At 63.4% G+C, this 13,695-nt stretch overlaps 1 protein-coding gene across 1 annotated transcript in view; it reads right to left on the bottom strand.

Annotated features, from left to right (window-relative positions):
- Positions 1-11,329, bottom strand: part of SLC6A3 (solute carrier family 6 member 3) — a 46,093-nt gene extending 34,764 nt beyond the window's left edge. The window contains exons 1-4 of the mRNA XM_045451223.1: positions 11,258-11,329; positions 8,740-8,848; positions 4,531-4,857; positions 3,245-3,376 (exon numbers count right to left, since the gene is read on the bottom strand). Coding sequence (XP_045307179.1) covers positions 3,245-3,376; positions 4,531-4,857; positions 8,740-8,848; positions 11,258-11,329 — 640 coding nt within the window. The remainder of the gene's footprint in view (positions 1-3,244; positions 3,377-4,530; positions 4,858-8,739; positions 8,849-11,257) is intronic.
- Between the last annotated feature and the right edge of the window lie 2,366 nt (positions 11,330-13,695).

Here is a 13,695-nt window from a genome sequence, read left to right as displayed (position 1 = left end):
GCTCGGGGGTCCCCGGCGGGAGTGGGGGGCCCGGCTTGGGGCACGTGAGAAGCAGACACACTGCAGACGCACAGGGCCGCTGCCCGCAAAGCCAACAAGGCAGCCGGCAGCGGGAGGCCACCCCCGCCCCGCCCCGCCCCCCGGGGGTCACCCGAGGACGCACGGACAGCACTGACCGCGGCGCTGGCGGTGCGCGGGCCGGGGAGATGGGCCGCTCCGGCCGCGTCCACGCCGTGTCCGCACGGAGACGCCGTGGCGTCTGCTCTCGGCGCCACATCCCTCCATCGGGGCTTCACGGAGGAAGAGACCAGCGTCCAGCCTCTTGTGTGGCCCCGCAGACGGGACGCCCAGGCCCGGCACCAGAAGCCACAGCCGCGGGCCTCGTTCTGAGGATGCGGGGCGGGGCGGGGGGGGGGGGAGCGGGCAGGCCCCTCCTGAGTTCTGTCTGGGGGACCCACCGGTCATGTAGCAGAGGGACAAGCTGCTACCATCCCGAGGCTCGGCAAGCGGGCCATTAAGAAGGAAACCCACACAGCGCCGGAGGGGACATTGGGCCGGGCCAGTCCCCATGCTTCTGCTGCCGGGCGGGCGGTGCCCCCGGAGCCCCGGCCACAAGGCCGCGCGCCGTCCTCGCTCCTCGGGCCCCGGCAGCTGCCATCTCTGGCCACGACCCACCGGCCCATCCTCGCGCGTCCCGGAGACCAGGGGGGCTTCGGTCCTCCTGCAAACACACCGACTTTTCAAGGATTTCTCGGGAAGTCCTTGGACTGATCTCTCAGCAACCGTTTTCTTGATGCAACCCGGCAGCGCGCCCGCGTCTCCCTATCAATCCTCCCCGAGCCACAGGCTCCGCAGGCGTGGTGTGGCCTGGAGGCCGCGCTCAGGGGGAGACGGCCGGGACTCAATCCCACGCTGCCCCCGGCCAGGGACATCATCCTTGGTGCCCGAGTCTCCAGGATGGGGACAACACAGAGGGCCCTTCCCTGGACTTGTCACGAAGGTGGAGGGAGGCGACCGCGGAGGAGCTGGCTGCCAGGCACTCTACCTCGGCTCAGTACAAGGCGCCCCTGCCTCCTGGCGCCCTGGCATCTCAGCAGGAGACTGGAGGGAGGGCTCAGCACAAAACTAGATCCCTAGATACACACAGGTGGCCCGCTAGAGAGTAGATAGTGAGAGAGATGGAGATAGATGGGGGATGGGGGACAGGGGATGGGGGGATGGGGGGATGGGGGGATGGGGGACGGGAAATGGGCGGATGGGGGGATGGGGGATGGGGGGGTGGGGGACGGGGGATGGGCGGATGGGGGGATGGGGGAGATGGGGGGGTGGGGGACGGGGGCACAGGGGACTGGGGGATGGGGGACGGGCGATGGGGGATGGGGGACAGGGGGATGGGGGCAGGGGATGGGGGATGGGGGACAGGGGACGGGGGGGACAGGAGATGGGCAGATGGGGGGATGGGGGATGGGGGCGGGGGAGGGGGCACAGGGGACTGGGGGATGGGGGACGGGGGGATAGGGGATGGGGGTAGGGGATGGGGGATGGGGGACAGGGGATGGGGGGACAGGGGAGGGGGGACGGGGGATGGGCGGATGGGGGGTCAGGGGGACAGGGGATGGGGGATGGGGGACGGGGATGGGGGATGCGCAGGTGGGGGGACGGGTGACGGAGGGATGGGGGATGGGGGGACGGGGACGGGGGATGGGGGACGGGGACAGGGGATGGGAGGATGGGGGATGGGGGCAGGGGATGGGGGACGGGGGATGGGCGGATGGGGGGATGGGGGGGGTGGGGGACGGGGGCACTGGGGGATGGGGGACGGGCGATGGGGGATGGGGGACAGGGGGATGGGGGCAGGGGATGGGGGATGGGGGACAGGGGACGGGGGGACAGGAGATGGGCAGATGGGGGGATGGGGGATGGGGGCGGGGGAGGGGGCACAGGGGGATGGGGGACGGGGGGATAGGGGATGGGGGTAGGGGATGGGGGATGGGGGACAGGGGATGGGGGGACAGGGGAGGGGGGACGGGGGATGGGCGGATGGGGGGTCAGGGGGACAGGGGATGGGGGATGGGGGACGGGGATGGGGGATGCGCAGGTGGGGTGACGGGTGACGGAGGGATGGGGGATGGGGGGATGGGGATGGGGGATGGGGGACGGGGACAGGGGACGGGGGGGACAGGAGATGGGCAGATGGGGGGATGGGGGATGGGGGCGGGGGAGGGCGGGGACAGGGGAGGGGGGACGGGGGATGGGCGGATGGGGGGTCAGGGGGACAGGGGATGGGGGATGCGCAGGTGGGGGGACGGGTGACGGAGGGATGGGGGATGGGGGGACGGGGACGGGGGATGGGGGACGGGGACAGGGGATGGGAGGATGGGGGACACGGGACAGAGGGATGGGGGACGGGAGATGGGCGGATGGGGGGACGGGGGGATAGGGGACAGAGGGACAGGGGATGGGGTACGGGGGGACAGGGGGATAGGGGACAGGGGATGGAAGAAGGATGACAGGCAGATGACAGGTGGTTGATACATGTCGGATGACAGGTGGATAGATACTGGACGGTCGGTGATAGGTGGTTGACAGGTAGACAGACGGACACAGATGACAGGTAACATGATGAGTTGAATTGCGTCCCCTCCAAAATTCACTTGCTGAATTTCTAAGCCCCGGTAGGTGACAGTGTGACCTTATTTGGAGGCAGGGTCTTCACAGAGGTAATCAAGGGAAGTTGAGGCTGTGAGGGTGTGCCCCAGTCCCGTGGGACCGACGTCCTCAGAGTTATAGAGACGCGTGTAGGGGAGGTCTGGAGCAGATTGTCCCTCACAGCCTCGGGAGGAATGCCTCCTAGCAGCGCACCTTGATTTCGGGTTTTGGCCTCCAGACCCGTAAGGCAACAAGTGTCTACTCCTCAGGCCGCCCAGCGCGTGGGGGGTTGTACACGGCCGTGGCCGACCGACGCAGAGAGACGACGGGTGGATGGACGGACCGTGACGGGCAGAGGGCAGACCGACAGACAGACGGGTGTTTTTTCCTATCAGCGCGTAAACACCGACCACACGGCCCTTGGACGGCAGGCCTCACGGCAGGGACGCACGCTCCTGAGTCCCGTCATCGCGGGTTGACAGTAGGACCAGGGTCAAGATGGTACGTCCCGGGGCAGAGACAGGGAGCAAAGCGGGAGCGAACGCACTCAGCTTGGGCCGTGGCGCGGCAGGGTGTGGGGGCGTCCCGCCGTTACCTTTCAGCAGGGGGCAGATCTTCCAGACGCCAGCGGCCCCTTCCCTGGTGAACTGCCCCAGGGCCAGCTCCATGTAGAAGAGTGGCACCCCAGCAATGGCCATGAAGAGCAGGTAGGGGACCAGGAAGGCGCCTGTGGGACAGGACAGCGCGTCAGCCCGCGGGCTGCGGACGGGCCCGTGCGCTCCCCGGGACGCGGCCATCCCGGCGCCACCCACACCAGGTCGTGGGCACGACCACGCTCACCCATCTCCCGCCGGTTTCCCCCTGAAGCTCCCTGCACGGCCACCCTCTGAGGGGAAGTCCCTGGCTGGGCTGGGTGAGCCCCCTACCTCCCTGCCCGGCCCCCACCGTCATCAGCGCCCTGACACGTCCCCACCGAAACCCCGGCCGTCCCCTGGGCCAAGTTTGAAATCAACCCAAGAGCAGGGCAGATAAAGCCCCTGCCCACACACCGTCTTTGCTCCTGGGTCCGGCCTCCCCCCTGCCCTGCAGACGCCGGCCTCCGCCCCTCGTGAGCTCCAACTGCCCGCTGGGAGCTGAGGTCCAGTCCTGCCCTTTGTGGGTTCCGTCACCCACCCCCGGCTCTCCGTCCTCACAGCCCGCCTCGGCGGGGGGTTCTGTTGACAGGTGCCGCGTGAGGAGCCGGGGTCCCTCCAGGGTGGCGCCTGGCCCTCTTGTGGCAGCCCCCCCGTCCTAGGCACAAAACTCGGGGCCTCATGGGCCCTGGCCCACGCGAGGGGGCTTTGCCACGGCTCTGGTCCTGGGGTGGGGACGGGGAGGCAGGGAGGCCCCGCGGCTCCTTGCACCTGCCTGGGCCCCAGGGTTCTCCCCTCAGCACGGGGTGGGGGCTGGGAGGGCCTCCCACGGAGGTTCTTCCAAAGCCCTCGTGTGCGGCACTGAGTGACCACGGGAGCGGCCACCAACTCAAGGGGCTTCTCCGCCTGAGGGCTCTGGGTGACCCGTGCCTGTGTTCGTTTTCTAGTCCCGAGGCAGCTGTGGGGGAAGGGCTGGCTGGCTTCGGGGCAGGGGGAGGGACATGCGATCGCCCCGGGACTTTCTCCGCTACTCCAAACTCAAGGGCCTCCGCACCTTTTCGCAGACCCTGGTTTAAGTCGGCCAAGGGTACCGCTCTGCGGGCACCTGAGAATGTTCCCCGCAAGGTGACTCCTCGCCTGCTCCGGCCCCCGGCCCCGCCTCGGCCTCCGTGTTTGCGGGCTCCCCCCGCCCCCAGGGACTCTGCGCCCCAGCTGCTCAGCGAGGCAGCGGGGGCTGGGCCGGACTCACCGCCGCCGTTTTTGTAGCACAGGTAGGGGAACCGCCAGACGTTGGCCAGGTCCACGGCAAAGCCGACCACCGACAGGAGGAAGTCGACCTTCTTGCTCCAGGTCTCTCGTTCTTGGGCCTCCACGGGGGTCTGCGTGGGGTTGATGAGGGTGGAGCTCGTGAACTGCACCCCATTCTGCTCCTTGACCAGGACAAGTTCCACGGCCTTGGGGCCCGTAGCGTTGGGCTCCTTAGCTGGGGCCACGCCGGAAGACATCGGCACCTCCGGGCGCTGGCTCTCACTGGTGCGCAGCCTGGGGACTCGGACTCGCTGCGTCCTCCTCCGGCCTTCAGCCAGCATAGGAAGTAAGCACACACAGGAAGGCAGCGGCTCAGGAGCCCGGACCGCGGGGCGCCTCGCCGCAAGGGCAGACCCGGGCGGAACAGCCGCAGGCCAAGCACCTGAGACGCCACGGCCAAGGCTGAGGACACTAGGAGAGGGGAAGTTCCTGTGGGGGGGGGGGCGGGACAGCCCGGGGAAACCTCGGGACAGACACCTGCCACCTGCCTTGCTCCCCACCCCCCCCGGCACCTACTCTGTTCCTACACCTGCCTTGCTCCCCCCCCCAGCATCCTCTCTGTTCCTACACCTGCCACCTGCCTTCCTCCCCCCCACCACCCGGCACCCTCTCTGTTCCTACACCTGCCTTGCTCCCTCCCCAGCACCCTCTCTGTTCCTACACCTGCCTTGCTCCCCCCCCAGCACCTACTCTGTTCCTACACCTGCCACCTGCCTTCCTCCCCCCCACCACCCGGCACCCTCTCTGTTCCTACACCTGCCTTGCTCCCCCCCCAGCACCTACTCTGTTCCTACACCTGCCACCTGCCTTCCTCCCCCCCACCACCCGGCACCCTCTCTGTTCCTACACCTGCCTTGCTCCCCCCCCAGCACCTACTCTGTTCCTACACCTGCCTTGCTCCCTCCCCAGCACCCTCTCTGTTCCTACACCTGCCACCTGCCTTACTCCCCCCACTGGCACCCTCTCTGTTCCTACACCTGCTTTGCTCCCCCCCACCGGCACCCTCTCTGTTCCTACACCTGCCTTGCTCCCCCCCCAGCATCCTCTCTGTTCCTACACCTGCCACCTGCCTTCCTCCCCCCCACCACCCGGCACCCTCTCTGTTCCTACACCTGCCTTGCTCCCTCCCCAGCACCCTCTCTGTTCCTACACCTGCCTTGCTCCCCCCCAGCACCTACTCTGTTCCTACACCTGCCACCTGCCTTCCTCCCCCCCACCACCCGGCACCCTCTCTGTTCCTACACCTGCCTTGCTCCCTCCCCAGCACCCTCTCTGTTCCTACACCTGCCTTGCTCCCCCCCAGCACCTACTCTGTTCCTACACCTGCCACCTGCCTTCCTCCCCCCCACCACCCGGCACCCTCTCTGTTCCTACACCTGCCTTGCTCCCCCCCCAGCACCTACTCTGTTCCTACACCTGCCTTGCTCCCTCCCCAGCACCCTCTCTGTTCCTACACCTGCCACCTGCCTTACTCCCCCACTGGCACCCTCTCTGTTCCTACACCTGCTTTGCTCCCCCCCACCGGCACCCTCTCTGTTCCTACACCTGCCTTGCTCCCCCCCCAGCACCCTCTCTGTTCCTACACCTGCCTTGCTCCCCCCCCAGCACCCTCTCTGTTCCTACACCTGCCTTGCTCCCCCCCAGCACCTACTCTGTTCCTACACCTGCCTTGCTCCCTCCCCAGCACCCTCTCTGTTCCTACACCTGCCTTGCTCCCCCCCCCCGGCACCCTCTCTGTTCCTACACCTGCCTTGCTCCCCCCCCAGCACCTACTCTGTTCCTACACCTGCCTTGCTCCCCCCCCCAGCATCCTCTCTGTTCCTACACCTGCCACCTGCCTTCCTCCCCCCACCACCCGGCACCCTCTCTGTTCCTACACCTGCCTTGCTCCCTCCCCAGCACCCTCTCTGTTCCTACACCTGCCTTGCTCCCCCCCCAGCACCTACTCTGTTCCTACACCTGCCACCTGCCTTCCTCCCCCCCACCACCCGGCACCCTCTCTGTTCCTACACCTGCCTTGCTCCCCCCCCAGCACCCTCTCTGTTCCTACACCTGCCACCTGCCTTCCTCCCCCCCACCCGGCACCCTCTCTATACCTACACCTGCCTTGCTCCCCCCCCCAGCACCTACTCTGTTCCTACACCTGCCTTGCTCCCCCCACTGGCACCCTCTCTGTTCCTATACCTGCCACCTGCCTTCCTCCCCCCCACCCGGCACCCTCTCTGTTCCTACACCTGCTTTGCTCCCTCCCCCCGGCACCCTCTCTGTTCCTACACCAGCCACCTGCCTTGCTCCCCTCCACCCCCCGGCACCCTCTCTGTTCCTATCAAAGTTCAACACTGTGTCATCTCTAAGTCTGCTTTTTAAAAAAGGCTTATATATTTATTAATTTTTTTTTGAGAGAGAGAGAGAGAGCGTGAGAAGGGGAGGGAGAGAGAGGGAGACACAGAATCTGAAACACACTCCAGGCTCCGAGCTGTCAGCACAGAGCCCGACGCGAGGCTTGAACCCACGAACCGTGAGATCACAACCTGAGCTGAAGTCAGATGCTCAACCGACTGAGCCACGCAGGCCCCCGTGATCGTACTTTTAATAATAATGCAAAACGTCACCTCTGCCCACACCGTCAGGGACTCATTTTACAATCTTCACGTAGCACTCAAAAGTCAAGTCTTTGTAGCAGGCGCATACGTGTTCTTGACACACAGCAGTAAAGGTGGAGAACGAATTTTTGTACCCAGGGTCGCCCACGGTGATTCCGTTCCTCGTGGAATGCCCCCATGATGCCCTCCACCTGTGGCCGGGGACTCAGGCGCCCCCGCTGCAGGCGGGCAGACCACAGCACTGTCGTCACTTAGCTGGGGGCAGACGGGATCCCCTGGCCAGAAACTTTCCCAAGGAACTGCTTCCAAGATACTTTCCTAAAACGCCGCGCAGCATAATTAGAACAAAAGGATTACGCCCAGACATAGCAGGTGGCCCCGACGGCTGCGACGGTGCCTTCAAACAGGACCCCTGGCTTTGGGGTCCATCAGGATTGTTTCCATTGTACATACATGCGTGTACACACACACACACGCACACACACATACACGCATGCACACACAGGTACACACATATATACATGCACATACACGCATACATGCACACATACACGTGCACACACATACACATACACATACACGCACACACATGTGCACACACGTCCACGCGCATACACGTGCACACACACATGCACACGCACACTTGTGCACACACATGCCCCGGTTGAAGCAGAATAACCGACATTGGCTCTAATGGGCGTCATTTTCCTCTGCGTTCACACTGGAACAAGGACTCACGACACAAGTTACTTCCCCACCACTTGTGTGCGGCCCCTTCTCCTCCAGTGACAGACCCAGCCTTCCCGAGATGTCGGAAACCCGGGCCTGGCTTTGCAGGGACTGAAGACCAGTGGGACTGGCCTGTGGGTGCAGCAGGGCGGGCTGGAGTGTGCCCACGGCCCACAGCAAGCCCCACCCCCACACTACAGGCACACCCCGGACTGCCTGTTAGAAGCCCACGCTAGTATTTGGGGCGAGCAGACCCAAATCTTGAAGCCACGGCCTCAGGGACCAGGTTTGGGTACAGAGAGCAAGGCGTGGCCTCTCAGAAGGCTTCGCTCTGTGCCCAGAACCAGGCACCGCGCTGGCTGATGAACCCGTTCGCTCTTGAACTCCCTACCCTCAGCCTGGGCCCGGAGCCCCGCGTCTCCGCGCCCGCACCCCTTCTTTGCAATCCCACAGTCTTCCTGCCAAGACGAGGCGCTGGCCGAGAACATCACCCGGATCGGTGATTGCTTCGCTCCCGCCGGGCTCCCCCGGTTCGGGCCTGGGCGCCCTCTTCCCTCCCCACCCCCCCCCCACCCCCCCCCCCCCCCGCACTCCAGGGGCCACCGCGGCGCGATCGTCCCCGCGCCGCCTCCTCGCGGCACACCTGTCGGCACCGCCTCAAGGTCGCTGCACGCCCCCGTCAGCCACTTTTGGAGACGCCGCGGTCTGCAGCCCGCGGGGCCCCCGACGGTGCCCGCCCCGGCTCCGCGCCTCCGGGCCAAGGGCTTCGGGGTCCGCGGGGGGGGAGCGGCGCGCCCCGCGGATGCGCCCCGACTTACCTGCCCGCCCCGGCCTCGTCGCCGCGCTGGGGTCCCGCCGCCGGGCGCCCGCGAAAGCTCCAGCGCCGGCTCGGGTCCCGCAGCGCCGGGCGGTCGCGGCCTCGGGGCTCTTATGGTGTCGCAGGCCCGCCCCGCCCCGCCCCGCCCCGCCCCCGCCCCGCCCCGGGTGGGCGGAGGACCAGACCCGGGCGCGCCCCCGTCCCCGCCCCCGCCCCCGGACCCGGCAGCCCGCGCAGCTCCTCTCCGCCGGGGACCTCGCGCATCCCGGGGCCTCGGACGCGTGGGAGCGGGGACACGTCCGGGCTCCGGGTGTCGCGGGCCCAAGACGGCGGCTGCCCGGAGGAACCGGTCCCGGTGTCCCCGCGTCCGCCCCGGGGGAGCGGCGGGCGGGGAGGGAGCGGGGCGGCGGGCGCTCCGGGCGCAGCGCTGGGACTCGCGGGCCGAGCTGGGCGCCCCGACTCGCCCCGTCCCTCTGCTGCGCGGACCCTGGTCCCCAACCGTCCGGCGGCACCGACTCCTCCCCCAGCAGCCTCCCTTCCCGCGGCCGGCGCCCCGGGCGTCTCCCAGCCGGGGCTCGCGCGGAGCGAGGTTCGGCCGGCGGCGCGGGGTCCCGGGTCCGGCGGGTGCTGTCCCGTCGGCGTCCCCGGCCCCGCGGGGCCGACCCCTGCACCTGCTAGGGCCTCCCGGGGCACTTCCTTGCCCCCTGGGACCCCGTGCCAGGGCCTCTGGGCCGCGAGGCACCTGGCGGTCGCCCGGGGCCTTCTGGAGCCCCGCGCATCCACTGGGACCATAGGCCCGAACGGTGCGCCTCGGGAGCCGGTTTCTCCGGAGGGGCCTGGAGAGCCGCGGCGGCCGGTGCCCACCCCACTCTGGGACCCAACAGGCCCGGAATCTTTGTCGACGTGCCCGCGACGAGATTGTACATGTTCCAGGCCACCACCAAGGCGCAGAACCCCGAGGTGCGGGGAACGGTGTCAAGGTGAGTGGCCACCTCCGGGGGACCCAGTCTCTGGCGTGACCTTCCTCCTGGGGAGCCTTTGATTTCCCCACTGTGCGTTCGCGGCCGCGGGGCGTCCGCGCCTGTCGGGGCTGCACCGTGCGTCTGGGCCCCCTGCGGTCACTCAGCGGCGCTCTGTGCGAGGGGACCTGAGCATCCCTGTCCCTCAGAACCATGCCAGCACTGCGCTCCAGCCCCAGCCCCGAGGCCGCCCTCACTGGCTTTCATCCCGCCTCCTGCTAACCCAGGACCCTTCCCTGGAGCCCTGGGAACTGCTCTCCCAGACCCAACCACAACCAGGCAGACTGGGGGCCTCAGGCTGCGTGGCCACAGGAATAAAAATACCACAGGACGGGAGGCTTATGAACCAAAGAAATTTATTTGTCCCCGTTGCGGAGGCTGTCAACTCAGGGTCAAGGCACTCAGTGGCGACCGGGGTCCCGGTCCCTGGCGGTCTCTGCATCTGCACCCGGAGGGAGCTCCCTGCACCCTCATGACCTAAGCACCCCCAGAGGGGTAGGATCTCAACCCGTGACTGTGACAGAGACACAACTCAGTCCCCAGAACTCAGGGAGGTGACAGGGAGTTCAGAAGATGGGGCCAGACCACCCTGAATGCGTCACCCGGCCGTGGCCGTCGCTCAAGGGCTGCCTCTCCCCACACAGGCTCAACAACTCGGGTTGCAGGGAAAGAAGTGGCCGAGTGACAGAGCTTTAATCAACAAGGACAAGGACAGAAAGGTTTTCTTTCCAACAAGGGAAGCCAAGGCACACGGTGGCGGGGTGGGGGGGGAGTTCAGATGTACGGACACACGTCCACTTCTCTCAGTTCTGGAGTCCGCAAGCCTGAGGTCAGGGTGCCGGCCAGGTCTGCGTCCGGAGAGCCTCTCGCGCTTGCGCTCACGTGGTGGGGGGGCAGGGGTGCTGGGGGAGGAGAGACGAGTGGGGTGGGGAGATGGATGGACAGAGTGCCTTCCCGGCCTCTCCTCGAAAGGGCACTGATCCCATCGCGGGCCCCTCCCGCCTGGCCTCGTCTAGTCAGCTCCCCAGACCCCTCCGGCCAGTGCACAACCCTGGGGCCCCTGGGAGTTAAGGCTCCAGCTTCGGAGGCGCAGACTGTGGGTAACAGCTCCGGACTGAGGTGTTGATGTTATTCACACCGAGCTGCACCGTCCTAGGGTTTCATTTCCCTTCTTGGAATTTTCTTGCTGTCCCTTGAATTAATTATTACCTGTTTTCTCATTCATTCATTTTCCACGCTCCTGTCACTAATTCAGCTCCAAACTCTCCAGCAAAAGTATAAATCGCCTTTCCATCTTTTAAACCTTGGGAGGCAGTTGGGATTTAGAGCCTCCTGCCTCTGCCCGGTAGAACAGCTGACCCTTCAGTCCTGGCACCCCGCCATCGTCCCGGCATTTCCCATGACCTTGACTCTGGGAACTTCGGACACGCTCTCCTTCGCCACGCCCCCGCGTCCAGGACCCCACGCGCTCCGTCTTCTATCTTACCATCTTGACCTCACCACCGCCTGCTTCTCGGGTCTCCTCTGCACCACAAAGGAGGAACCAGGAATGTCCTCGAGTCCCTGCCCCATACGGTTCTAGGTTAGAGTTTGCCGGTAAGAGACAGTCATAAGTGACCAGACAGCCGGAAGCAAAGTGGAAGCCATTACCCCCCAGAGGCATGCCGCCAGCCCTGATGGCACCTGTTCAATTCTTAGCCGCCCCCTCACACCTTTTCCGAACCACCTGCTTTAGCTGCTCGTGAGGGCTCAGCTCCACCTTCAGGGCTGGTTTCCTAACTGCAGTAACTCAACTCACATCCTGGTCTATGCAGCCACCGATGCGGTGAGCGCCCCCCACCCCAACGGTTATGCGGAAAGACCGTAAGGCCAGTTTCCCCTCACGTGGCAGGGACAGCAGTGCGCCCCCCATCTCAGCACTATGTCAACCCTCCAGCTCACCGTCACGTCCAGTCCACAGACAGTTATCGCCTGTCACCCACTCCACAGCGCACGACATTGGTCCGCACCGCCAACCGCGTGCTGAATCAACCAGGTGAGCAAGAAATAGAAAATACCAAGATGCCTCAGTGAGACACAAGCCTACTAAGGATCGGGAAAAAATAGAAATATAAATATTCCAAAGCTTGCCATCTTGGTGAAATTTCTATGGGTCCACAGTTTGGGACCGGGCAAGATACACATCCAAATAGAAGCTAGCTACATCTGGCGATCTACTTCTAAGGAAGAATCAGCATATGTGGTGAATGTCTTTGGGTTTTGGGGTTTCCAATTGGGAATGTGTCTCTGACCCATTTCCCGAGTTACCCCCAATGTGTTCAATTTCGAGGGGAGCCCAGAGCAGGAAGGGTTCTGTAAGGGTGTGATTATTCTCAGACTGAAGCATGTATTGAAATCCCCTAAATAAACTGTGCTTATGGTGCATTAAGCACAGATCTCTGGGGCTCACCCTCAGATTTAGATTCAGTAGGTCTAAGGTGGAACCTGAGACCTTTCATATCTGACGAATTCCCGGGTGGTACTAATGCTGCGGGTTCAGGGACCCCCTCTCAGCAGAACCAATAGGGTGGGAGGGGTTTCTAGAAGATGGAGCCTCTGGTGTGGAGCGTCTGTAGGTGACCACAGCGCAGACACGTAGAGTTTTGGAGAATAGCCAAATACTCTTCTTAAAATACGTATTCTCCTTTTGAATGGGTGTGTTCCTGAGTCATGCAGAAACTCATGGAACTCTAAGTTAGCACATAACCTCAACAGCCCATCATAAACCAACTCACAAACCCATAAAGTTTGGTATTGACAGCAACCTGCCATCATGAAATGGAAGCTATATCTACGGAACCACGCTCGAGTAGGTGCTGAAGACACACGAGGCTGCGCGGACGAGGGCCCGCTCTTGTTGCACGAGCGTAGCCCCTACCTCTAGCTTCATGGCTGCCTGAGGAAGCACACGGGGATCCCATGTGTTGTAGACTACACACTGACCCCACCAGGAGGTGGAGGGCTGCAGCATTGCAGGGACGCTCAGAAGGCACTGGGGCAGGAAACGTTCCCAGTGGGCAGAGAAGCAAGCAGTGTGTCAGGCTGTTACTTAGCCAAGACGGAGGGATGGCCAGAGAGAGGTCTCAATTGACTCATGGGCATTGGCTAACGGTCTGGTTGTATCGTAAGAGACTTCAAAGGAAATTAAGAGGTTGATGACAAAATCTTTATTGGCAGACTGCATAATTGTGCAGGAAGTCTTCAGGAACCCTAAAATCAACTACTAGAATTAATAAGTGAATTTAGCAAGGTCGTGGGGTGTAATGTAAGTCAATTGTATTTCTATAGACCAGCAACAATCAACTGTAAAATACAATTTAAAATAATTTCACTGGCAGTACCGCCGAAAACAAATGCCTCGGCCTAAAATATGTGCAGATCTCGTAAAAAACCTACCCTGTGTTAAAAACTAGAATACGTTGCTGAGAAACTACATAGGCCGAAATCAGTGGACAGGTATACCATGTTCATGGTGGAAAGGCTCACTATTAAGATGTTAGTTCTCAAATTAATGTACAGATTCAACTTGATACTAACCAGAATTCGATCTTGCTGTTTTTGAAGAAATGTACCAACAGATTCTAGAAAATATATGGAAATGGAAGTGACAACTGCAGCCAAAACAGTCTTAAAAAAGAAGAATGAAAATGGGGGACAGAGGAACCACCATTCGTGATCCCACCATCCTAACAAAACCGATTTGACTTCTTCTGTCATTATTTTGCCACTCGTGTCCTCTTTTTAAAAACAGCGTTGTTGTTGGGGTGCTGGGTGGCTCAGTCGGTTGAGCGTATGACTTTGGTTCAGGTCATGATCTCGCGGTTTGTGAGTTCGAGCCCTGCATCGGGCTCTGTGCTGACAGCTCAGAGCCTGGAACCTGCTTCGGATTCTGTGTCTCT

This window comes from Leopardus geoffroyi, chromosome A1, assembly GCF_018350155.1.
Source record: "Leopardus geoffroyi isolate Oge1 chromosome A1, O.geoffroyi_Oge1_pat1.0, whole genome shotgun sequence".
Lineage (NCBI taxonomy): Eukaryota > Metazoa > Chordata > Mammalia > Carnivora > Felidae > Leopardus > Leopardus geoffroyi.
The sequence above is the reverse complement of the archived record's forward strand: the minus strand, read 5'-3'. Positions and strand labels throughout refer to the sequence as shown.